The sequence below is a fragment of the Herpailurus yagouaroundi genome, unplaced genomic scaffold (assembly GCF_014898765.1).
Source record: "Herpailurus yagouaroundi ecotype Mexico unplaced genomic scaffold, PumYag 221, whole genome shotgun sequence".
NCBI lineage: Eukaryota > Metazoa > Chordata > Mammalia > Carnivora > Felidae > Herpailurus > Herpailurus yagouaroundi.
Genome location: NW_024412452.1, coordinates 8,595,973 through 8,622,768, shown reverse-complemented (window position 1 = coordinate 8,622,768; position 26,796 = coordinate 8,595,973). Strand labels below are relative to the sequence as shown.

The 26,796-nt window shown below is 39.2% G+C and overlaps 1 protein-coding gene and 1 pseudogene across 8 annotated transcripts in view; both read right to left on the bottom strand.

Annotated features, from left to right (window-relative positions):
• Positions 1-20,394, bottom strand: part of GCFC2 (GC-rich sequence DNA-binding factor 2) — a 54,028-nt gene extending 33,634 nt beyond the window's left edge. For 3 of the 8 annotated variants that reach the window (XR_005785497.1, XR_005785498.1, XM_040458394.1), the window contains exons 1-6: positions 20,047-20,394; positions 16,821-16,946; positions 12,330-12,554; positions 11,106-11,203; positions 7,744-7,859; positions 351-392 (exon numbers count right to left, since the gene is read on the bottom strand). Coding sequence is in view for 5 of the 8 variants with exons in the window: in XM_040458394.1 (XP_040314328.1) it covers positions 351-392; positions 7,744-7,859; positions 11,106-11,203; positions 12,330-12,554; positions 16,821-16,946; positions 20,047-20,317 (878 nt within the window). In the remaining 3 variants the exon portion in view is untranslated. Of the gene's footprint in view, positions 1-350; positions 393-6,200; positions 7,395-7,743; positions 7,860-11,105; positions 11,204-12,329; positions 12,555-16,820; positions 16,947-20,046 lie in introns of those variants that run through there. The other 5 variants (XR_005785499.1, XM_040458395.1, XM_040458391.1 and 2 more) reach the window with 4 other exon arrangements.
• On the bottom strand, positions 2,059-3,866 carry LOC121019200 (ragulator complex protein LAMTOR1-like; annotated as a pseudogene).
• Positions 20,395-26,796: the final 6,402 nt, after the last annotated feature.

Sequence of the window (26,796 nt, the reverse complement as noted above, 5' to 3'; positions counted from 1 at the left end):
GGACTTTATCATGTTCATAAATTTCCTTCTATCCCTAGTTGGTTGTTTTTATCATGAAAGGGTATTGAATTTTGTCAGGTGCTTTTTCTGCCATCAACTGAGATGATCATGTGGTTTCTGTCCTTCATCCTGTTAATGTAGTGTATCACACGAACTGATTTTTGCTACCAATCATCCTTGTATTAAGTAGATCTCACTTGGTCATGATGTAGAATCCCTTTAATATGTTGTTGAATTAGGTTTGCTAGTGTTTTGTTGAGGACTTTTGTATCAGTATTAATCAGGGTTAGTGGCCTATAATTTTCTTGTTAATATTTTTGTCTGGGCTTTGGGATTAAGGTAACACTGACCTCATAAAATGGGTTTGGAAGTGTTCTCTCTTCTTCAGTTTTCTGGAAGGGTTTGAGAAGGAATAGTGTTAATTCATCTTTAAATGCTTGGTAGAATTCTCCAGTGAGACCATGTTATCCTGGGCTTTTGCTAGTAAGGTTTTGATTCAATCACCTTACCAGTAATAGGTTTGATTAGATTTTTAATTTCCTCATGAATCAGTCTTGGTAGGTTGTACATCTCTAGAAATTTAACAATTTCTTCTTGGTTATCAAATTTGTTGGTATATAATTGTCCATATTAGTCTCTCTCTCATGATCCTTTTAATTTCTGTGACGTTTTAATTTTTTGATTTGAGCCCACTCCGTTTTTTACTTAGAATAGAGCTAAAGGTCAATTTTTGTCAATTTTACTAATCTTTCACACAAAAAAACAAACCCAACTTTGTTGATTTTTTTGTTGTGTATTTTCTGTTACCTCTGCTTTGATCTTTATCATTTCCTTCCTTCTGTTAATTTTGCACTTAGTTCTTTTTCTAGTTCACTAAGGTGTAAAGTTAGGTTGTTGATTTGAGATCTTTCTTTCTTTCTAATATGAGTGTTTATTGCTATAAATTTCCCTCTCAGTAATGCTTTAGCTGTGTTCCCTGTTTTGGTATATTGAGCATTTGCTTTCATTTTTCTCAAGAGATTTTAAAATTTCTAATTTGATTTCTTCTTTGATCCACTAGCTGTTCAAATGTGGTTTAATTTCTACATATTTATGAATTTTTGCTTTTCTTCCTGACTTACAGTTTCATTCCATTGTGTTTGGAAAAGATACTTGGAAAGACTTCAATATTAAACTTGTTAAGACTTGTCTGTTACCTCACATTAGATCTACCTTGAAGAGTATTCCATGTGTGCTTGAAAAGAATGTATATTCTGCTGCTGTTGGGTAGAAATGTTCTGTATGTCTGGTTAGGTCCATTTTGTTCAAGATCGCAGTTTCCTCATTGATTTTCTGCCTGGATTTTCTATCCATTATAGAAAGTGGGATATTGAAATCTAATATTATTACTGTATTACTATTTCTCTCTTCAGCTCTGTCAGTATTTGCTTTACACAGGTGCTGTAATGTTAGAGGCATATATAACTGTTTACTATAATTCCTGATAAACTGATCCCTTTATATCCTATGTCATTCTGTCTTTTAAAATAGTTTTTAACGGGGAGCCTGGGTAGCTCAGACAGTTGAGCATCCAACTTTGGCTCAGGTCATGATCTCACGGTTCGTGAGTTCAAGCCCCACGTTGGGCTCTGTGCTGACACCTCAGAGCCTGGAGCTTGCTTCAAATTCTGTGTCTCCCTCTCTCTGCCCCTCCCCATCCTGCACTCTGTCTCTCAAATCGTTTTTATGTCACTACTATTCTTTAGTGTACAATTTGCATGTGATATATTTCTCAATCCTTTCAATCTCACTCTCTATGTATTCTTAAATCTACGTCAGTCTCTTACAGACAGGATATAATTGGATTTTGATTTTTTTAATCCATTCAGCCATTCTGCTTTTTGACTGTAAAGTAATATTAATACAGAAGGACCTGCTATTGCCATTTTATAAACTGCTTTTTTTTTTTTTAAGTTTATTTTGAGAGCGAAAGCACCCATGCACACTACTGGGGGAGGGGCAGAGAGAGGGAGAGAGAGAATCCCAAGCAAGCTCCCTGCTGTTGATGCTGAGCCTAATGTGAGGCTCAATCTCATGAACCTGTAAGATTATGACCTGAGCCAAAATCAAGATTCGGATGCTCAATGAGGCACCCAGGTACCCCTGTAAATTGTTCTCTAGCTTGTAGTTATTTTGTGCCTTTTCCTCTCTTGTTTTGAATTTGTTTTGACATGTAGTGACATGCCCTCAGTCTTTTCTCATTTTCTTTTGTGCTTCTATACATTTGTGTGTGTGCACACACCATGGGGATTACAAAAAACATCTTATAGTTCTAATAATCTATTTTAAGCTGATAACAACTTCAGTCACATACAAAAATTCTTATTCCTTATTTCCTCCACTTGTTACTGATGTCCCAAATCATATTTAAACAATTCTTATTCATTAACAATGTTATAGTTTTTTGTGTTTATCTTTTAAATTTTATACCTGAACTGATTTTTACATCACCCTTAGAATACTACATGATTCTCTATTTGTCTACATACTTAATCTTTACCAGCTTTATATATATGTATTTTAAACCAAAGCTGTGTCAAATTATTATTTTAAGTAAACTCTACACCAGACATGGGACTTGAACTCACAACCCTGAAATCAAGAGTTGCATGCTCGCCTACTGACTAAGCTAGTGAGGCATCCCAGACAGCCTTAGATTTTCATATGCTTCATGCTACTGGCTGGCCTCCTTCCATTTGAACTCGAAGGACTTTTTTTTTTTTTTAAGTACACTTCCTTTATTCAGGGTGATAAACCAAACCAGAATCCCAAACATGTAAAAACCCAAGGTGCTAGAAATACAAAATTAATTCACATTCAAGCTTGTCCAGACCCTGGCCACAAACCCTAGTGAGGTGCATGTGAATACTAAGTCATGGAGAGGGGGACAGGAGTGAGGCCAAGAGAAAGGGTAGAAAGGGGCTCCCATAGTCCCCCTAGGGATCACTTCACAGTGGTACCTCTACCTTCCCAGTGACAGTGAACGCTAAGTCCTAACCTTTTAACCCCCACACATCCCTAGCCAGGGCTTTGAATGCCAGTCCCAAATGGTTTTACCCTCTCTTGCCCCATCCTCACTTGCTCAGACTTCCAGCCTCACTCTTCTCCTTCTCCATACTCTTCTCTGTGATTAGTACCAGATTAGGGTACTATTTGAACTACAGTGAAACTAGGGTACAGAAGTTAGGTACTACTTGAACTACAGTGAAGCAGGGTAGAGACAGGTGAAAAAAAGAGCAGTCCAAGAATCTCCCTCTTCATGGGATCCCAAACTATACAATCAGCTCCTCTTTCGCGTCTGCTTGGATTTGAGCAAGTGCACTGTAGGCATAAGCAGCTATCCTGGAGACCCACTGCAAGTCAGAAAAGGAGATGGGCTTGCTGGCCAGCACTTGGGACTGGCTGGTAAGACATGGCAGCGGCAGCAGCTTCTTCCAGTGGGTTAGGCTGCTCAGCACAGCCAAGTGGGTGCCGTACTCCCTTGCCTGGCCCGTGTACTTGTGCTGCTTCATGCCCTGGGAGTCTGTAGCAGACACGTCAATGATATTGCTGGCTCCCTTAGCAAGCATGGGGAGAGCAGGGCCTGCTCATCTATGTGAGTGGAAGGCAGGCTGGTAGTTGGGCTCAGCTCCATTGAAGGCTTTGGTAGGCGGGCTTCTAGGGTCAAGCAGTAGCAACTGCTCCTCTTGATCTTTATCTCAGTCCTTATTCTCACTGCTCTAGCAGTGACCCATGGCTGGGTTCAAGTGTTCAAGTTGCGCCGAGGAGGGACATGTCCAATGGCAGCCCTTTTAGTCACATCTTGAAGGACTCTCTTTTTAAAAAAAATTCTAATATTTGTCTGTTTTTTATTTATTATTATTTTATTATATTTTTAATGTAATTTATTGTCAAGTTGGCTAATATACACTGTATACAGTGTGCTCTTGGTTTCGGGGTAGATGCCCATGACTCATTGCTTACATACAACACCCAGTGCTCATCCCAGTGCCCTCCTCAATGCTCATCACCCATTTTCCCCTCTCCCCTCCCATCAACCTTTCTGCCTCCCCCCATCAACCCTCAGTTTGTTCTCTATATTTAAGAGTCTCTTATGGTTGTAATAAACGATTTCACATCATGATCCCATCTATGACCTAAGTCATATACAGATTATATCCTTCTTTTAACAGAAACTAAAACATAAAAAGGAAAAATGATCTGGTTAAGGTTACTTATTGAGTCAAAGACATAGAACTCAAATATAAGCTTTCTGTTATTTAATTCTTGTTCAACTTTTTTTTTTTTTAATTTACATCCAAGGTAGTTAGCATATAGTGCAACAATGATTTCAGGAGTAGGTTCCTTAGTGCCCCTTACTCACTTAGCCCATCCCCCCTCCCACAACCCCGCCAGTAACCCTCTGTTTGTTCATATTTAAGAGTCTCTTAGGTTTTGCCCCCCTCCATGTTTTTATATTATTTTTGTTCCCTTCCCTTATGTTCATCTGTTTTATCTCTTAAAGTCCTCATATGAGTGAAGTCATGATATTCGTCTTCCTCTAATTTCACTTAGCATAATATCCTCCAGTTCCATCCATGTAGTTGCAAATGGCAAGATTTCATTCTTTTTGATTGCTGAGTAATTCTCCATTGTATATACATACACCACATCTTCTTTATCCATTCATCCATCGATGGACATTAGGGCTCTTTCCATTCTTGGTTATTGTTGATACTGCTGCTATAAACACTGGGATGCATGTGCCCCTTCAAAACTGCATACCTGTATCTCTTGGATAAAAACCTAGTAGTGCAATTGCTGGGTTGTAGGGTAGTTCTATTTTTAATTTTTTGAGGATGCTCCATACTGTTTTCCAGAGTGGCTGCACCAGTTTGCATTCTCACGAGCAGTGCAAAAGAGATCCTCTCTCTCCGCATCCTCGCCAACATCTGTTGTTGTCTGAATCGTTAATGTTAGCCATTCTGACAGGTGTGAGGTGGTATCTCATTGTGGTTTTGATTTGTATTTCCCTGATGATGAGTGATGTTGAGCATTTTTTCATGTGTTGGTTGGCCACCTGGATGTCTTCTTTGGAGAAGTGTCTATTCATGTCTTTTGCCCATTTCTCCACCGGATTATTTGTTTTTGGTGTCGAGTTTGAGTTCTTTATAGATTTTGGATACTAACCCTTTATCTGATATGTCGTTTACAAATATCTTCTCCCACTCCATCAGTTGCCTTTTAGTTCTGCTGAGTGTTTCCTTCGCAGTGCAGAAGCTTTTTATTTTGATGAGGTCCCAACAGTTCATTTTTGCTTTTGTTTCCCTTACCTCTGGAAACGTGTTGTGTAAGAAGCTGCTGTGGCCAAGGTCAAAGAGGTTTTTGCCTGCTTTCTCCTCAAGGATTTTGGGCTTTCTGTCTTACGTTGAGGTCTTTCATCCATTTTGAGTTTATTTTTTGTGTGTGGTGTAAGAAAGTGGCCCAGGTTCTTTTTTCTGCATGTCGCTGTCCAGTTTTCCCAGCACCATTTGCTGAAGAGACTGTCTTTATTCCATTGGATATTCTTTCCTGCTTTGTCAAAGATTAGTTGGCCATATACTTGTGGGTCTATTTCTGGGTTCTCTGTTCTGTTGATCTGAGTGTCTGTTTTTGTGCCAATGTTTATTTATTTTTGAGAAAGAGAGAGAATGAGAGAGAATGAGAGAGCGAGCAAGCAGGGGAGGGGCAAAGAGAGAGGGAGATACAGAATCCGAAGCAGGGTCCAGGCTCTGAGTCGTCAGCACAGAGCCTGACGTGGGGCTTGAACCCATGAACTGCAAGTTCATGACCTGAGCTGAAGTCAGCGTTTAACTGAATGAGCCACCCAGGCGGTCCTTGAAGGACTTGTAATAACAATTTTTTGTAAGGCAATTCTAATGGTGATGGACTCCCTTGGTTTTTACTTATCTGAGGTCTTTATTTTTCCTTCATTGTTGAAGGACATTTTTACTGGTTATAATTATCTTGGCTGGGAGTTTCTTTCAGCACTTTGTACACATCATCCCAGTCCTTCCAGCTTATAAAGCTTCTGTTGAGAAATCTACTGATAATCTTAGGGGGATCCCTATTATGTGAAAAGGTGCTTTTGTCTCGCTGCTTTCAAATTTTTTTCTGCCTTTGAAAATTTGATTGTCTCAGTGTGAGCTTCTCTGGTTTATCCTTCTAATCTTTTGAGCTTGAACCTGGATGTCTACTTCCTTTCTCAGATTGGTAAGTTTTGGCCATTAGATCTTCAGACAAGTTCCTGCTCCACTCTCTTCTCCTATGTGGACTTCCATAATGTGTACATTGTTCTGCTTGATGTGTCCTGTAAGTACCTTATGTTTTCTTCACTCTTCTTCATTCTTTTTTCTTTCTGTTCCTCTGACTTGTAATTTCAAACCAATGGCCTTTGATGTTACTGCTTCTTTCTTCTGCTGGATCAAGTAGGTTGTTGACCCCCTCTAGTGAATTTTTCAATTCGCTTACTGTATTGTTTGCCTACAGAATTTTTTTTTTAATAGTTTTGTTTTGTTGATATTCTCACCTTGTTCATGTATTGTTTCCCTGATATTGTTGTGTGTGTTCTCTTACAGCACATTCAGCTTCTAGAAGTAGATTATTCTGAATTGTTTGTCAAGTAATTCATAGATCTCTGTTTCTTTAGAATTGGTTCTAGAGATTTATTTTGCTCCTTTGGTTGTGCCAGGTTTCCCGATTTCTCCGTCTCTTGTTATTTTTTGTTGTTGTCTTGTACATTTGAAAATGCGCTTAAGGGAAATAGCTTCATATAGTGGAAGAACATCACCAATCAGCCTGGCTAGAGATTTGGAGGGCAGGGAGAGGTCTTCTCAAATTTTTTACAAGGAATACATCTCCTCTGGGTTTCTATATGAAACTTCCCTATATGAATTTGTGGGTTTTTTAGGTGTTTGTAGTCTCTTGCTCCCTTTGGTGTTTGTCTGAAGTCCTCTAGGCTTTCTGGGTGTGCAGCAACTGAGCTCTCTTTTGTTCTCTGTGGCCCCCAGATATCCAAGGTATGACATTCAGGATGCTGACATAGCCAAGGCAGGAAACAGTCCCTCAGGCAGTTCCTCCAAAAGCCCAAACATTAGATGTATGTTTCACTCTTCTTTTTTCCCTCTCAATGGAGAGGCTGTGAGCTGGGCTTTTTTGTTCTCTCACAAGCAGTGTGGGCTTGCAAGAGTGGCTGATGCCACTGAAATGAAATGGCTTTTCTTACCCATTACAATGTGGCTCTTGGCTTTGAGCTTGTTTGGGGTAGTGCAACTTTCTAACTGGTTTCTGGAGTTCTCATAAAGGCTTTTTGGACTGTATATTGCTAAGTTGGTATTCTAGGAAGAAATGAGGTATGGAGTTCCCTACTGTGGCATCTTGCCATCACTCCCAACTTATTATTTTTAAAAATTAAAGGTTATTTAACAATGCAGATACAAGCTTACAAAAATATTAAAATAAGAATTTAATACTTATGAATTTTAACCATGTGGTATCTATTATAAAGATTAAAATGACCTATATAGAAAGGAAATCAATTGTACTAGTGGGGTAACACAGGTGATGCTATTTTTTCCTACAAGTATGTTTAATATTAGTGTTTGTACTTAACAATTAAAAAGAACATAGTGCTTTTTTCACTATTAAATGTCTGGGACAAATTATTTTAAAATCAATACTACTTACCTAGTATTTAATTGCTTCTTTATAATTTCTAAATTTACTGGTGGAAATGAAGTGGAAGTATCAAACTTCTTCACTTCCTGAGATTCACTGTTGTAGGAAAGATCTAGGTCTCGTCCCTAAAAATATGAAAATTTGTATTGTTTTAAAAAACTCGTTAATCTTACAAATATCAACAGCATGAGAGAAGACTGGGTATCCAATGTCTCACCAGCTCAAAATTCCATGCCTTTGACATTTTTCATAGTTACAATAAAACGTTTTTATAATTCTCACAGTTTTAAAATATGGAACTTTAAATATGCATGCAAGAGGCAAATTACAAAATCTTACTTTTCACAAAAGCTTGCTTTTTGGTTATTATTTATTTTAGAGAGAGTGCACAAGTGGGGAGAAGGGCAGAGGGAGAGACAGAGGGAATCTTAAGCAGGTTCCATGCTCAGTGAGGAGCCTGACGTGGGGCTCAATGCCATGACCCCGGGATCACGACCTGAGCCGAAATCAAGAGTTAGACCCTCGACCAAATGAGCCACCTGGATGCCCCCCATATTATGCAATTTTAAAATTAGTTATAACTATGTAATAGAAACAGGGGACAACATTTATAACACGTCAAGCAAACAAACCAGAATTTGAAATTGTATGCTATTGTGGTTCCCAAACTACATGCCAAGGCATCCACGTGAACTCAAAGGGATGCTATGAAATACTTTAAATATACATTTTATTTATTTGAAAAAAAATTGTTTTAATCTTTATTTTTGAGAAAGAGAGAGAGAGAGAGAGACAGAGCATGAGCAGGGGAGGAACAGAGAGAGAAGGAGACACAGAATCCAAAGCAGGCTCCAGGCTCTGAGCTGTCAGCACAGAGCCTGACACGGGGCTTGAACCCACGAACTGCGAGATCATGACCTGAGCTGAAGTCGGACGCTTAACCAACTGAGCTACCCAGGTGCCCTTAAATATACATTTTAAATATGAATGTTTTAAATATTTTCAGGGAATACATATTCATCATTTACTGAACTACTAGTTTTAACTAGTTCATAGCTCCAACATTAGATTGTGCTACAGTCCTTTGATGAAGTTTTATTAGTGAAGGTGGGTTTTTGGTGGATGTAATAAAAAGCAAGTACCTACTGAAAATCAATTTAGAAAGGAGAATGGCAGTGTCTAATCTTGAGGTGTCATGCAGTGCCCAAGAGGTGCACACATTTCATTAGTAAGTGTGGTTATTTAAAAATGAAATTAAAAGATTTTTTTCTTCAATTTATCAGTGTTATTTTTTCCAAAGACTACTGAGTTATTAGGACATAAATAGTATTAAATTCTATCACCCTAAGTACTCAATAAATGGAATTGCTTTAGTACTTCTTTTGGCCTAAGGGCATCAGAATAAAGTTAAAGACACTGTGGGTTCCATGAATGGGAAGTCTGGGAATTTCTGATATACACTATGCCTATAATTAAACAAATACTTAAAAAGGAATTATGCAAACCTGAGCAGAGTAAGGACTGTGACATGTTTTTTTCTCCAAGTATTTTTTTTTCATGCTGTTGCTACACTGATTTTACTAAAAAGGGGAGGGAGAACCTAAATCTATTATAGTTATAAAAATAGCCCTCTAAATCATTTCTCTGGTCAGAGATTTCTAAATATTGTTACAACCAAAGACTTACCTTTACTTAGCTTCTTAGTTTTAATAACACGGAGATCTTAACAATACTTTATTTAGAAGAGCAAATAATCTTTCAAAGCACTGTTTTTTGCTTTGTTTCTTGTGTGTGTGCAAGCAGGGGAGGGGCAGAGGGAGAAATTCTTAAGCAGGCTCCATGTCCAGTGTGAAACCCAACATGAGATCTCATGACTATGAGACCATGACTGGGGCTGAAATCAAAAGTCGGACACTTGGGGCGCCTGGGTGGCGCAGTCGGTTAAGCCTCCGACTTCAGCCAGGTCACGATCTCGTGGTCCAGGAGGTCCAGCCCCGCGTCGGGCTCTGGGCTGATGGCTCAGAGCCTGGAGCCTGTTTCATTCTGTGTCTCCCTCTCTCTCTGCCCCTCCCCCGTTCATGCTCTGTCTCTCTCTGTCCAAAAAATAAATAAACTTTTAAAAAAAAAATTTAAAAAAAAAAAAAAAAAAAGTCGGACACTTAACCAACTGAGCCACTCAGGTGCCCCTCAAAGCATTACTGTTAAACAGATTAAAAACTAATAACTTTATGTAATGTATCAGCACTTTATTTTAAATCATTATGATTTTGAGACTTATAGCCACCCACTCATGTAGGTAACATTATCTTCCCATTTTATTGATGAAAAAACAGATTTAGAAACTTTGGGGAGCCTCGGTAGCTCAGTCCATTAGGCATCTGACTTCGGCTCAGGTCATGATCTCATGGCTCCTGGGTTCAAGCCCTGCATCGAGCTCTGTGCTGACAGCTCAGAGCCTGGAGCCTGCTTCAGATTCTGTGTCTCCCTTTCTCTCTGCTCTTCCCCGCTCACACTCTGTCTCTTTCTCAATAATAAACACACACACACACACAAAAAAAAAAAAGAAAAAAGAAAATTAAATAATTTGCTCAAAGTTTCACAAATATTTATTGACCACTCACAACATTAGGCACAGAAGGATAAAACACTGAATAGTTCATAACTGTCGACCTCACGGAGCATATATTTCAGTGGTGTAGCCAGAACCCAAATCCAGGACTTTTGAGCTCAAGAACAATTATTTTTTTTTATTAGTTTTGCTCTAAACATATTTGTTTAAACTTTACATTTACACACCTACCGTACGTTGCAGTCACCATAAAACTAAAGATAAAAAAAACATGGTCCCCTTAAGTGGCCTAATAATATGTGGAAGATGTTTATAATCTAGTGGGAAAAGAACATGGTATGTAAGTTGTAGTGAGTTGAACAGTGACCAAAAGATACGTCTATGTCCTAACCCCTAGAACATGTGAATATGACGTACTTGGAAAAAGAGTCTCTGTGTTTGTAATTAAGCAAAGTATCTCAAGATGGGAACATCCTGCATTATCTAAGTGGGCCCTAAATCCAACGTTAAGTGTTCTTGTAAAAGACACACAGAAGCACAGAGAAGAAGGCCATGTGAAGGAGACAGCAAGGGGTTATGCAGTCACAAAGCAAGGAACACCTAGAGCGACCAGAATTTGAAAGACAAGAGAAGATTCTTGCCCCTAGGTCTTCAAAGAGTGCACAGTCCCACTAACACCTTGCTTTCAGATTTCTAGCCTCCACAACTGTGAGAAAAATCAATGTCTATTTTAAGCCATCAAATTTGTGATAATTTGTTATAGCAGCCACAGAAAATACACATGGTATAAAAAAATTATTACCTTTGTGATTCTAACTGCTTTCCTCATCTGCTGCCGTTCCCAAATATCTTGAGTTTCATCTTCCTGACTTTCATCACTTGTTTCTTCATTTCTAGGTGCTAGGGGAAAAAAAAAAATCATGAATGGTATTTATCCCTTCTAGTAGCATCAGCTAACATTTTTGGGGGGCTTATAATGTGCTGCTGGCTTAGCAGCTTTACATATGTTAACTTATCCTTCACAATTCAGGGAAGAAAGCACTATTATCATCCTTATTTTATAATGAGGACACTCCTATCAGGAATTTAATAATAACTTGTCTGAGGAATGTGCTGAAGTGGAAACCTGAATCTGGGAATCTGTACTCATCACCAAACTGTCCCACTAAAAACACTTCCATAGTTTCACATATGGAGAAAAAAACTTCAAAAAAAAAAATGAAACATTTGGTATTCCTTAACAGAGATTATAAATTCTTTTTTTAAAATGCTTATTTATCTTGAGAAACAGCAAGAGCCCACAGACGAGCAGGGGAGGGGCAGAAAGAGAAGCAGAGAATCCCAAGCAGGCTCTGCGCTCGATCTCATGAACCATGAGATCATGACCTGAGCGGAAATCAAGAATCAGATGCTTAACCTACTGAGCCACCCAGGTGCTCCCAGAGATTATAAATTCTACCTGAGAATCTAAATATTGAAAAATAATTTCTGGGTTATAAAGAACCAAAAGTCTCATTCCGAAAAAATATTATTTGAAGTGACAAAAATTTTGGTAAAACATATTATTGTTTATAAATGAGAAATGTGAGAACAGTCCTTTGAGACCCAAAGACTATTGGGTTAGGAAATTTTTTATTAGAGCAGGGGAGATTTTAATAAATGAAGCCTAAAATCTCTGTATATGCTTCCATGTTAAAAAAAAAAAAATCTTTACAAAGGTTATAATGAAAGTTTTCAATGTCAAAAATAAGACTGCACAATTTTTTAATCTGTCAAAAAAGATCAAGTGGAGGTCAGACAATATTAAATATTATTACACGTTATGTTTGGTAATAGTATTTTAATAGATTTATCTTTTACAGACTATGATGTCATTGACCAAATTGGTATTAAATAAAAACCAACTTCTAACACCTTTTAAAATATGAGACATTACATTAAGTTTTTATGGAGATTTGATCATGATAGTATATTCCAGCAAAAAATCCCTTAATGTTCACATATTGTAAATAAGTTAAGTATGTACTTGTTTCATCAGCCATCCTTTGTCTAAGTGTTTGAGGCTTTGGGGTAAACGGTATTCTCTTTTCATGGTCATCAGGCTCACTCTCAGGATCTTCATCACTGCTTTTCTTCATCCCAGTGATGACAGAGGTATGTTTTACATCCAAAGAAATATAGTCATCTTGGGTCCTGGCCAATTCACGTTTCCTGCGGGCTGCCTGAATAAAAGCTGCATCAGGGATATTTACTGAAAGAAACAAAGAAGGAGACACTGAAAACCAAGCACCAACAGAAATACATATTCCCTGTATTTAAATAAAATAAGAAGGCACATTTTTCTAATTTTTTCACTATTCTGATAGAATGTAACTACACAGCTCAAAACTTACATCCATTATGAAAGAAAATTATTTTTATAGAGATTAAATGTAAATCAGAAAATTAACCAAGTCTAGAAGTTTCAGAAAATATACTGATACCACTTCATTTTATCTTTGAGTTCTCTTATTCATCGGACGTTGTTGCTGACTTTTTGTTGAGGGGTATTTCTCATTTCCAGAAGCTCTGAGATTGTGAGGGGAGTAGGGATGTGGAGAGCTGAACATGGAGTTGCTGAGTCAATGAGAACTGTAGACGTGAGAATGATGGGGGAGAGGCCAGTTAAGACTCACAAAGACGGACGCTGTATTATGCCCTGCCCTACCCCAGACCATCCAAGCATATAGGGAGTGAGAAAGAGACTAAAACCATACAGCCAACTCGGTCTCTAAGGTCCTGTGGTGATTTCCACATGAATAAGTGAAAAAGTGTAAAGAAAATAATCAGGTTCATTGAAGAATATTTAAGTGACAACTTTTAATAGAGCCTTGCTTTAGTTCATTAGTTTTTTGTTTTCATGTTTACTTTTGAGAGAATGAGAGCATGGGTGGAGTAGAGAGAGCGAGACAGAGGATCCAAAGCAAGCTCTGTGTTGACAGCACAGATGTGGGACTCAAACTCACGAACTGTGAGATCATGACCTGAGCCGAAGTCTGATGCTCAACCAACTGAGCCACCCAGGCGCCCCTAGTTTTAGTTATTTTATAGAGTATAAACCACATTAATGTGGACTCTTCCAACTCAAAACAAGTTTCTTCATGCATGATCTAAGCTGAAATTTATCTTAACTTTCTGGAAAAAGAACAGTTTCTTAAGCAAAATACTAAGGTAAACAAAATGGGAAAAGAAATTTTCACTACTTGAAGCACTTCAAAATGTTAATTAGGGATTTCAAGCCACCAAGGCTCAAGTAAAATGTTCTAAACTTTACCACAAACTGATCCAGATTCTTTTTTTTTTTTTTTAAGTTTTTTTTTCTTAATGTTTACTTTTGAGAGAAAGGGAAAGAGACCCAGAGCATGAGCGGGGAAGGGGCAGAGAGCGAGCGAGACACAGAGTCCAAAGCAGGCTCCAGGCTTTGAGCTGTCAGCACAGAGCCTGATGTAGGGCTTGAACCCACGAACTGCAAGTTCATGCATGACCTGAGCTGAAGTCAGATGTTTAATTGACTGAGCCACCGAGGCACCCATGATCCAAATTCTTTGAGAAACAGAAAAGGTCATGTGCCTGGAGACGTGAAAATGTTCCAACTTTTGAAACAGAAAAAAAGAGACAATTCAGAAATTACTGACCAAAATGCTTGACACCGGTCCTAAGGAAAACAAAAAGTACTTGAATTATGAAATGATAAGTGGTGATCACTAAAAATCAGTATGTTCATTAAGAACAAGGAATATCAAATCAAGTGATTTACTTTTTATAGACTAGTACTAATTTATAGATTAAGATCAGGGAAATGATGCAGGTCAGATGTTTCTCCATCCTCCCAAAGCATTTAATAGTTTCCTTGTGGATAATGTTAAAATACGTGGGGAAAATTACATATTGCACTGGATTCTTAAGTGGCTGAATAATTACTAAAAAAAAAAAAAAAGTTGATCACGAAGCACTGTAGTCATCAGCTACAGGGCCTCTGTGTTTTGTCTTGTCTGCACTGCCCCTGTTTTAATGATCTTAATGTGATATGAAGATAAAAAGACATGTCTTTAAAGCTTGGAGGGACAGCTAATAGAACCTAAAACAGAATTAAGACTCAAAACCTTCACAACAGGCTATATAGCATTTCTTGATGCTGGTTACACATTAGTATCACCTGGGGATCTTGGTAATTTACTGGCACCGAAGCTCCCCATCCCAGAGATTCAGATTCAGTTGATCTGAGGTGGAGCTGAGCAAGTGTATTTTTACAGCCCTCTGGGAAACTTATTGTAAAATCAGGGTTAAGATGATATACTCAGGTTCAAATACTCAAGTGTATGAATACAAAAACAGAAATACTTGAAGTGGAAATGATGTTTGCAAATGACTTGGCGGGGTTTAATAAGTCACAAGAATGGACTCAGCAGTGAGATACTAGTTGTACATAAAGCTAATCCTCTCTCAAGCTACAATAAAGAAGTAAAATTTCAAGAGTATTATCCTCTCTTGTCTAGGCACCAACATCTAGCTCAAAGGTTCCCACAGAGCAGATGCTGCCCAGACATGGAATGAATTAATAAAGTTAGCATTATGCTGTATAATAACAACATGCAGATTTATAAGTTAAATAATTTTCACATATATCATCTTATCTAAGGAGTAGAGATTGAGATCATGCTCCATGACTAACACACTGTATCTGCAACAATATCAAGGCAGAATTTCACTACTGGATCATTCTAATAATTCCACTGTCTGAACAAAAAAATAAATGCACTCCTTGGTCCATGTACCAATCTCCAAACTTCTCCCATGCCTTCATATTTTCTCCAGAAGAAAAAAAAATGTATCCCTCACAGAACAAGTTTTCAACTCTCAGTGCTTCTGAAACGCACATTTCAGAACGGAAAATTCTTCTCTGTGCTGTACTGTCCTGTACTCTGAGAGACACTTATCATTTCTTGTCTCTAGGGCACTACAGGCCAACAATACCTCAGTCACAATGATGATTAAAAACTATCCCACACATTTGCAAACACTGTCTTCTGTCCTTAGGTGGACATTGCTACCAACACTTTATAACTACTGGCTTAAAAGGCCTAATGTGCCATCTTCTATAGCAGTACTGTGACCATTTAAATTTATCCAAATTCAAAATCCAGTTCCTTAGTTGCATCAGCCACATTTCAAGAGCTCCACAGCTCTATGTGGCTAGCAGCTAATGTACTGGACAATGAAGATACAGACCGTTTTCATCATCAAAGAAAGTTTTATTGGACAGCCCTCTATCTAGAATCTAGACAAGGCCTCACCTATCTACTAGGTTTCAATTCTTAATACTGGTTTCATCATTAAGTACTTTTGTACCTTGTGAACTTGTATAAGAAAAAAAAAAATTACAAGAGCCACTGTTTGTTATTTAATGTTGATAAAGCAGTTATTACTACGTTGCAAGTGTTTAAAAACGCATTTAGGGGCGCCTGGGTGGCTCAGTCCGTTTGAGCGTCCGACTTCGGCTCAGGTCACGATCTGATGGCTCAGAGCCTGGAGCCTGTTTTGCATTCTGTGTCTCCCTCTCTCTCTGCCCCTCCCCAGCTCATCCTCTGTCTCTGTCTCTCAAAAATAAATAAATGTTAAAAAAAAATGTGTAAAATAAAAAAAATGTATTTAAACAATTTTAATTTATTTCTTTTATAAAACTACATAATTTTATTTTCTCAGAAGGGGTCCCAGACTTTATGAGACTGACAAGAGTCCACAGCACAAAACAAGTTACAAATCCTTAAGCTTGAGTAATAAGCCAGAAAAATATTTTCAGCTCTGTGAGCCATCAATTCTCTGGTACAGCTTCTAAACTCTGTCGCTGTAGAGCAAAAGCAGCCACAGACACTTATTTGCAAAAGCAGGTGATGGATCATATTTGGTTCACAAGTGGTAATTTACCAAGCCCTGAACTGGACTGATCTTTCTAAAAGACAAAGATGGTCATGCCATTTATTTGCATAAAATTTTCAGTAGTTCTCCAAATCCTGTATTATCTGACTCCAATTTGTCTCTCTGCATTTTTTGTTGTTCCTCTATCTTACGCTCCAACCAAATATTTTCATTCCAACAACTATTTTTAGTTCTCTGAATATGCTATGCTGTCTTCCCTAGAGTTTTACATTTGCTATGTCCAGTACCCCAAACATCCTAACAAATTCTTACCACCCTTCAGATATTGGCATTAATCACCAAGTGTAGCACACTGGTTAAGAACACAGGTTCTGGGGGAGATTGCCTGGGTCTGAATCCTGGCTCTGCCTCTTACGAGCAGTCTGACCTTGGGCGTGTCATGTAATGGAAAAGAGCAGTCAAATCTGGCACTTAGACAATCATTAGTAATGATGTACTTGCCTCATACTTCACTAGAGTTAGTTGTTACCAATAATAAGAACCACTGATATAGAAAATACTATTAGAAATAAAGTTAACCAAAATCACAATATTTACCAACCTATTGACGAAAATTCCTCTTCCAGAGAGCTAGAGCTGTTGGATGATGAACTGTGATCATCTTTACTTTCTGGGGAATGATGTGTTTCACTCTCTTCATCCGTTGAAAGATCAACCATTCTGGATTCTAACAGGACATTTTTTGAATATAACAAAGAGTCAAGATAGTGTAATCAATAACCTAAATTCTACACAACACATAGCATATATACAGTACAGTGTTTTAATTTTCCTTCATGTATTTGAAGCAATGTACAGATCTTTCTCCATTTCCATTGTTTCTGAAACCAATGGATGATCTAATACATGTACAGACTTACCCTATTTATACAATCTACTTATCTAATAAAATATTCTCTTAAAAGATGCAGTGAGAAACGGAAACCATACAGAAAAAAAGACAACAAAAAGTGAAGGCACATTTAAAACAAGAAAGAAAAATAATGGTGGTGAAGTTGAAAAAAACCTAATGTACACTTACTATATGGTAGGCACTGAAATCTGCTTTACAAGGTCTATTTCACACAATTGTAGAATTTCACAATTCCATAAAGTAAATGCCTGCTATTATTGATGAGGACATTAGGGACTAGAGAGGCTAAGTACCATGTCCAGTGTCACAAAGTTACTAAGTGGAGAAGAGGGCTTTCAATCTAATTTCACTCAACTCTGGAATTTAGACTCTCTTTATACCATACTTCAATGGCTGGTGGCAACCAGTCCTGTAATGAGCACTGTGGTCTCAAATCACGAATCTCTTTGCTTCTACTCTGTGATTTTGGGAAGGACAGTCTGCCAAACAGTCTATTAAACAAAGATAACATTAAGAGATAACACCCATAAGGGTGTTGTGAGAACTGAATGAACAAAATGTGAAGGAATTCATGGTATTATTGACAAGAAAGGGCTTGTCAGTTTACAATTATTTTGTATTTTTTTATGATTTTAAAACTTAAAGACTACATACATAGTACTCTTTATCTTTTTAAAAAAATTTTTTTTTAATGTTTATTTTTGAAGGAGAGAGAGAGACAGAATGTGAGTGGGGGAGGGGCAGAGAGAGAGGGAGACACAGAATCGGAAGCAGGCTCTGGGCTCTGAGCTGTCAGTACACAGCCGGATGCGGGGCTCGAACCCACGAACTGTGAGATCATGACCCGAGCCCAAGTCGGACGCTCAACCAACTGAGCCACCCAGGCGCCCCAGTACTCTTTATCTTAAAAATGTCCCACAATTAACAGATCTATGTAGAGTTAAAAAAAAAAAAAAATCTGGAGTAAGATCAAAACTTAGAAGACAAAGGAATACAAGTACAGATTCCCTCTTTCTTTGCTACTATTTATGACAACCCCTACCTGTTCCCAAAGTGGATGAACACCAGAGCAGTGGTTCTTGGAGCATGGTCCATCAACCTCTGGAAGTCCCTAGGACCCTTTCAGAGGGTCTGCGAGTTCAAAACTACTCTCATCACAATATTAGCATGTTATTTGCCCATTTTAATCTGATGCTATTTATATAATGAAGCAATAGCAGTGGCGGGTAAAATTCTTGGCTTCTTAGTATATATCAAGACAGTGACAACAATGTGTAGTAGTAGCCATTGTATTCTTCACCACCATGCATTGCCAGAAAAAAAAAAAAATCCAGTTGCACTTACCATCCTCAATGCAGCAGTTAAAAGTCACTAACTTTATTAAATCGTGACCTTTGAGTCCACATCTTTTAAATATTCTGTGGAACAAAATGGAAGTGTGTATAAAGCACTTCCGGGTCACACTGAAACACAATGGTTGCCTCACTGAAAAGCACTTCTGTGAGCAGATGCAAGGTGAACTAGCCACGGTCTTCAAGGAGCAACACTATTTTACTTGAAAGAATGACAAATTCTAGTTATTTCTACATGTACACCTGACAAATTGTCTCAGAAATGAGTAAAGCTGTGCCTATCACTTCCAGAATTAGAGATTTCAAGTGAAAACTGGAATTTTGGAAAACATATCCTGCACCGTGAGCATCTTTGCAATACTTAAAGACTGATGATTAGCAGTAACACACTAACAGTAACAGATTTGGGGGGAGATACTGTATCATAAAATGTACCAACGTTTGCAAACTCTGTGAACCAATGCTTTCCATAGTCCGTGCATGATGTAACCAATCATGCATGATGGGCAAAAGTTCCATTCAAGTGCAAAACCGACCAGTGGATTTTAAAGTAACAGACTGGGCAAAAAAAACCTGACAGATAACTGTTTCAGCTGCTTGTTGCAAACTGACCTTTAAGAAAGTACTGTTTGTTGACCTTTGTTGTAACACCAAAGCAGAACACCCTCAATCATCTAAAAGGCTATTAAGTATTCCTATTACACCCTGTACCTACGGTTTTCTTTTCATATTTCAAATGAAACAACCTATCACAAGACTGAATGCAGAAGTATCAAGATTTGGAAATGGAAAACAATGTCACTCACTAGTTTTTTGTAAAATAGTTACGTGGGAGAGAATTTTTTTTAACCTCAAAACTAACTGAAAACTGCATTCTTATTAAGCTCCAATTCTAACTGGAACACATTTTATGTAAACATCTTCATGCTGCTTAAATTCTAGATTTAAAAACGCAAAGGTACTTCAAAACGACTGCACTGTAGTTCCCGCCATTATTGGTACAGTCTACGGCGTCTTCAATTCATTGTGCTACCTGGTGACATCCACCGTCGTTGTAATCTGCGTTCCTGCAAATAACTGATGAAAAACACAACAAGCAAAGGAAACGTGCCAAGTCTGTCACCTAGATTCTTCTGATGTACTATTCTGGTTAAGTGTTTTCTAGAAAGCTAACTGGGGACGTTTCCAAAAGTACATGAAACTTCCCCCTAACAGTACCAGAAAGCTTTTTTTTTTTTAAATTCTATGACGATTAGGTTCTTCGTAAACAGCAAGTACCGCACTAAACCTATAACTGGGAAGAGTTCACCCGACGGTGCGAACACACACGAGCCACAAACCCCAAAGGACTCTTTGTGGTCGCCCCAAGGAGCCCGACTTGGAGATGCGGGCAGCGGGCGAGTGAGTGCTGGGAAGCGTGCAGTCTGGCTCCAGGTCTCCGGAATTCAGCACTGCTGGAAGTTAGAGCGGTCACGGGAACCACCGGAGAAGACCGAAGGCCTCTTCCCGCAGCCCCGCCCCTCGCCCCGCGTCACGTCGGCTCCCCAGCAGCCCAGCCTCACCTGGGACGTCGGAGCCTTCAGCGCGCGGAGCCGCCCCCGCGGCGCGCCGGGAACTTGCCCACACTCGGCCACGACCGCGAGGGCCCCGGGCCCGAGCACGCCAGTCCGTCACCTCCGTGCGGCCCCCGCCACTGGGCGGCCCTTCCTCTGTAGGGCCCGGGGCCGCCTGCTCCCCCGGAGCCTCGGGTTCAGCAGACCGCTCCTCGGCGTCATCGCTATCACTGGAGTGGGCTCGGCGCTGCCGGAAAGTCCTCTTCGGCCTGTGAGCCATAGCTGAGGCCCGGGCGCCAAGCGCGCGGTCTCTTCCAGTACCCGCCTGCGGGATCTCTGGCGTCCACGCTGGTGCGCGCTCCCGCTTATAAGGCCTGGCCGCCGCGTGCGCGCGCTCGTTTCGCGCGCCGTCCGCGCCGCCTTCGCCCTGCGCATGCGTGTTCTGCCTCTTTTGCTCTTTCTATCGAGTTCGGTTCCCAGGGTCGCCCTGGTTCCCTGGGCTGGCCTTGCAAAACGCCCTCTTTGCAAGGCTTGGCTGTGCTGTAGTGTTATGCGGTTGAAAGAGCCCCGTAGCCTCCTCGCGGTGAGCGCCACGATGGGCATCACTCACAGGCTCTCCTTGTGCAAACCCTATCTAGGAATCAGGCACTATACCCACATCCTAGACTGGAACTGCATCTGCTCTTCTCTCTCCAACCAAGAATTAAACAAAACACCTGAAGTGTGTGGGGGTGGGGGGTGGGGTGGGGAGATTGCTTCTGAAAGCTAAACAGTAAAATCTACACATAAATGATAGGTGCACGAATGAGCAAATATCAAACAAATGCTCTCAGGTGGCAAGGTTTCAACAGAACCTGGTTAAATGCCTTGGTCCTTAAGAAAAAAGAATATCTGAGAACAGAGAGTGATGTTGACAAAGATGCACAGCTGTAAGAAGGATGGCAAAAACCGTGGGAAACTTGGACTGTATTCATTAGCTCTTCAGAGAGAGAGGAAGCCTTCACCAGGGACTCTGCGTTGTTGGTCTCCTTGGTAAAGCCCATTCTTATTGGATGCCTCTGATCATACCATCTGAAGCAAATAACCATTCAGTTCATTTAAATTCTCTTGCTGGGCTTTTCAGTCCATGCTTTAAAGTTCAGGAAGTCTTTCCAAGAGGCTTGTGGAAAAGATTGTTTTAAGAGATAAATTTCCAGGTGCTCACCTCCCTCCGTACGTAGCTGCCTGAGAACCCCTACATTCATGCAGCTTCTGCCAATGTAGCCTTTCCTCCCCCTTCTTATGAAGAGACGCGATTCTTTGTCCATTCCAAATGTACTACAGTACATACCCCGACATGTAAAAGCCTTTGCAGCATGTAAAATTTTATTGTAGGACAAGAAAAAAAATACCTCTGAAGTCATCATAACAGTTCTGGAAGCCAGAGGTTTCCAATGGCTTACTTTCAACAAAAATGGAGGACCAGTAGCGTCAGCATTGCTGAGTTGGTTAAGTAGTCTGCAGACTCTTGATTTTGGCTCAGGTCATGATCTCAGGGTTTGTGGAATCAATCCCTGTGTCAGCCTCTGCCCTGATAGCATGGAGCCCGTCTGGGATTCAGTCTCCCTCTCTCTGCCCCTTCCCTGCTTGAGTGCATGCACATGTACTCTGGCTCTCAAAAACAAAAACAAAACAAAACAAAACAAACAAACAAACAAACTTTTTAAAAAGTGGAGGGCCAACTTGAGCTGTCAACTACTCAAAATAATGTTTAATTATGAATCACTGATTTTTGCGTGGAGTTCAGACAGAGTTCTAAGAATAGATAGGCATTGAGAAAACGTACCCTTTCATATGTGGAGGGTTTTCTCAGTGCCTGTATAATATAAAATCAAAATATAATAATGTAACAATTAACCCTATACCATTGTAGCAATAAGTTACAGAAGTCTGTGGATGCATGCACTAGTGTGGGCAGACCATCTTTGTCATTATGGGATGCATTCCCAACAAAAATGTTCTTTTGTCAAAAAAATGTAATGTGTTTTGATGTATTTATAGTGTTTTTCAAGCGTGTTGAAGTCCACTGGCCAAAAGCTACCAGGAGGACACTAAGTCAAATAAAGTTTATTTACCTTGTCTCAGAAAAAGAACATACAGACCAAAGAAACCATGCATTTCTTTGTAAGAGGGAGTAGAGTGTGGCTTATTAAAAGATTTAAGTTTGTGGTAGGAACTTCTTTTTTCAAGTTTTTAAATTCTAATTATTTAGCATACAATGTATTATTTGTTTTAGGTGTAGAATTTAGTGATTCATCACTTACACCCAGTGCTCATCAAAAGCACCATCTTTAATCCCCATCCCCCTATTTAACCCATTCCCCTACCCTCTCCCCTCTGGCAACCATCGATTTGTTCTCTATAGTGAAGAGGCTGTTTCCTGGGTCTCCTCCCTTTTTGCCCCCATGTTCCTTTGTTTTGTTTCTTAAATTCCACTTATGAGTGAAATTATACATTTGTCTTTCTCTGTCTGAATTATTTCCCTTTCTGCTGGGAGTTTTTTTTTTTTTTTAATGTCTTATTTATTTTTGAGAGAGAGAGAGAGAGAGAGTGAGGGAGGAGCAGAGAGAGAGGGAGACACAGAATCTGAAGCAAGCTCCAGGCTCTGAGCTGTCAGCACAGAGCCTGACTTTCTGCTAGGAGATTTTTGAGAGCTCGGGGAAGCAGGGTCAGATTTTGATTGCATAATGTCAAAAAGCTGGGAGAGTTCAGCACCTGGGTGCTTTAGTAACTTTTTTCAAGAAATGGGAGGAACAGAACAAGAATCTGGGGTTGGAGTGTCATTAGCAAGAAAGCAGCAGTCACTCAGAAGAAAATTTGCAGTTACAGTATGGTCTTGACTTCCAGTTGAGTTGATTTTCATTTTCTTATTATTAAAATTAGAATGATGACTCAATCCAGGATAAAAAATTAGAGCTTTGCATCATAAAAAATTATATATATATATATATGTAAAATATACACACCACACAGATACATATATAAAATGTATACATACACACCACACACAATTTAATAGGGAAATATACATTGATAAATAAGAGACTTTCAAAGGGCACCTGGGTGGCTCAGTCAGTTAAACATCCAACTCTTGATTTCGGCCCAGGTCATGATCTCACGGTTCCTGAGACTGAGCACTGCATTGGGCTCTGCACTGATAGCACGAAGCCTGGTTGGGACCCCCTCTCTCCTCTCTCTGCTTCTCTCTCTCTCTCTCTCTCTCTCTCTCACACACACACACACACACACACACACATACATACACAAAATAAATAAAATTTAAAAAATTTAAAAAATATGGGGCACCTGGGGTGACTCAGTTGGTTAAACATCTGACATCGGCTCAGGTCATGATCTTGCAGTTGGTGAGTTTGAGCCCTGCATCCGGCTCTGTGCTACAGCTCTGAGCCTGGACCCTGCTTCAGATTTTGTTTCCCTCTCTCTCTGCCCCTGCCCCTTGCTCTCTATTACGCGTGGGCTCTCTCTCTAAGATGGATAAACATTAAAAAAAAACACTAAAAAATTAAAAATTAAAAAAATTAAGCATAAATGATATTTTATTAGATAAAATTTTGTAGGGCATAAGAATATGAATAGGAGGAGAAAATGGTGTAAAGGGCTTGCATTTTTTATTTTATTTTATTTTTTTAACATTTATTTATTTTTGAGAGACAGAGAGAGATTGAGCACCAGTGGGGGAGGGGCATAAAGAGAGGGAGACAGAATCCTAAGCAGGCTCCAGGCTCTGAGCTGTCAGCACAGAGCCCCACTCGGGGCTCGAACTCATTAGCTGTGGGATCATGACCTGGGCCGAAGTCAGATGCTTAACTGACTGAGCTATCCAGGCGCCCCTAGATTACATTAGGTACATTTAAATGAATGATAGAACACATCCATTTAAAATAAAAGTGCCAAAATGTACAATACACCAGAAATTACATCCTTGGCAACTGTCAAAATTTATGATGAGAACTTATAAATGTATACCTGAAAATGTGATGAGATAATGGATTTATTATTTATTTATTGACAGAGGGTGGGGAGGGAGAGAGAGAGAGAGAGAGAGACAGAGAGAGAGAGAGAGAGAGAGAGAGATTGAATCCCAAGCAGGCTCCGTGCTGTCATTGCAGAGTCCCAATGCAGGGCTTGGTCCCACAATGGTGAGATCATGGTCTGAGCTGAAATCAAGAGTCAGACGCTTAACTGACTGAGCCACCCAGGCGCCCCTGAGATAATGGAATTTTAAAACTTCTGAACGAGTATTAAAGGAAAAAAAAGTGTGGAGTTCGCCATCACAGATGACTATAGCACCTCTAGCTTCTTTCTACTGACTATGGAAACTACTGACTACTGACTATGTCTCAAAAGACAGAAAGAACACTTCTTGCCTGGAAAGTGTCATAATAAGGATTGTATTTTTAAAATTGATTGGACGGTAGAGCTATGGTTAAAATAGACATTGCAGTGCATTTTAAGGGTATATCCTATCAGTAAGCCAATTCTCTAGAAATCCACCCCCTTTCCCAAATCAGATTTCTGTAGCTATGTCCATCTCCTGGGAGAAGGCTAGCAGGATCAGAATAGATACCTAACCATGGCAGATGAAATAGAATCTTTCACTAGGATATTAGCTTTGAGAATGAACCACAATTTATTGTCTCCACACAGTCTTGAGTTAACACTACTGCTGGGAATGAAGAACTTGACAGCTGAGGCCAGGGTAGTGGCAACACGTTTGACATGAGGAAGGTTGGTGGCTCTTTAGTTTCTCAGGTGAGAGTGTCAGAGGAGATGTAGTGGGTGACAGGGGAGAAACAGGTTGCTGAGCATACTAACTTTGGTGCAGCTGTGAGAAAGACCCCTTCCCCAAGTGTACCCAAGAAGTTGCAACTTTAAAGGGGAAGATGCCCCACGTGTTTACACATGGAGATAGGAAAGGAGTAGCCAGAGAGCAAGAACTGCTCTTTTTCACGAATGCTAGGAGGTTTTCTCCAAAGAGGGCAAGGATAATGCCGATCTCTTTTTCACCCTACACTCTATTGACAATAATAGGTTGTTAAATTAATCCACTGATTATTAGGAGGCTTTGTATTATTTACCTGTTATATAATTAAAAACTCCAAGTTAGTAATTGGCATATGAAAAATATCAGCTTCTGGAAATCAGTGTCATATTTACTCAGACTTTTTCCCCTGAAATGAAATGACATTTTATTTAGCTTCTCTTGCCCTTGATCTGTGGGTTCTGAGCTCCCTCTAGTGAGACACAGGCTACTTACAGAAGAATTGTGTCAAATAATCATTTGGAAATTGCTTCCTTTTTATTATAGAGCTATTTTTTCACTCTTGTTACAAGTAATGGGTATATATTCACTTTTTAAGCCAAACTATGTCAAAATTTCTCACATGACAAAATTTTGCACAGTCATGTTTATAAGTAAAGTATCACTCTCTCCCCTGAAAATTGAAAAAAAAAGAAGTTATTGTGGAAATGCATCCATAAAATATGGACCTAATTGTACTTTCACTTTTCAGTATCTAATTTTTGAGCACTTACTATGATAGAAAACTTGTGCTGGGACGAGAGAGTCACAACATACATGGGATCCTGCTTCTGATGGTCAAGTGCTGTTAGCCAAATTAGCCCTAGAGGTTGACTTTACTGGAAATGCTTTTTTTTTTTTTTTTTCAAAGGGCAAAGGAAGCAAGAATGGGGAAAAGACAGTCTTTTCAATAAATCATGTAGGGAAAACTGGATAGCTACTTGCAAAACAATGAAACTGGACCACTTTCTTATACCATACATAAAAATAAACTCAAAATGGATTAAAGACCTAAATGTGAGACTCAAAACCATAAAACTCCTAAAAGCAAACATAGGCAGTAATCTCTTGGACATTGGCCTTAACAACATATTTATGGATGTGTCTCCTCAGGCAAGGGAAACAAAAGCAAAAATAAACTATTGGGATTACATTGAAATAAAAAGCTTTTACACAGTAAAGGAAACCATCAACAAAACAAAAAGGCAACTTAGTGAATGGGAGATTTTTGCCAGTGATATGTTTGATAAGGTGTTAATATCCAAAATATGTAGAGGACGTATACAACTCAACACTAAAAAACTATAAAGAATCCAATAAAAAAAATGGCCAGAGGACCTGAATAGACATTTTTCCAAAGAAGACATACAGATGGTCAAGAGACATATGAAAAGATGCTCAATATCACTAACCATCAGGGAAATGAAAATCAAAGTCACAGTGAGATATTACCTCACACCAGTAAAAATGACTAGTATCAAAAGATAAGAAATAACATGTGTTGGCAAGGATGTGGAGAAAAAGAAATCTTCATGTACTGTTGGTAGGAATGTAAATTGGTACAACCAGTCTAGAAAATAGTATGAAGGTTGTTCAAAAAATTAAAAATAGTTATGCCATATTATCCAGTAAGTTCACTGTTGGATATTTACTCTCAAAACCAATGAAAATAGTAATTTGAAAAGATATGTGCACCTCCATATTCACTGCAGTGTTATTTACAATAGCCAAGATATGGAAACAACCCAAGTGTCTATAGATAGATAAATGGATAAAGAAGATGTGGTGTATATATACAATGGAGTATTACACAACCGTAGAAATGAATGAAATCTTGCCATTTGTGACAAGATGGCTGGAGCTAAAGGGCCTTATGCTAAGTGAAATAAGTCAGACAG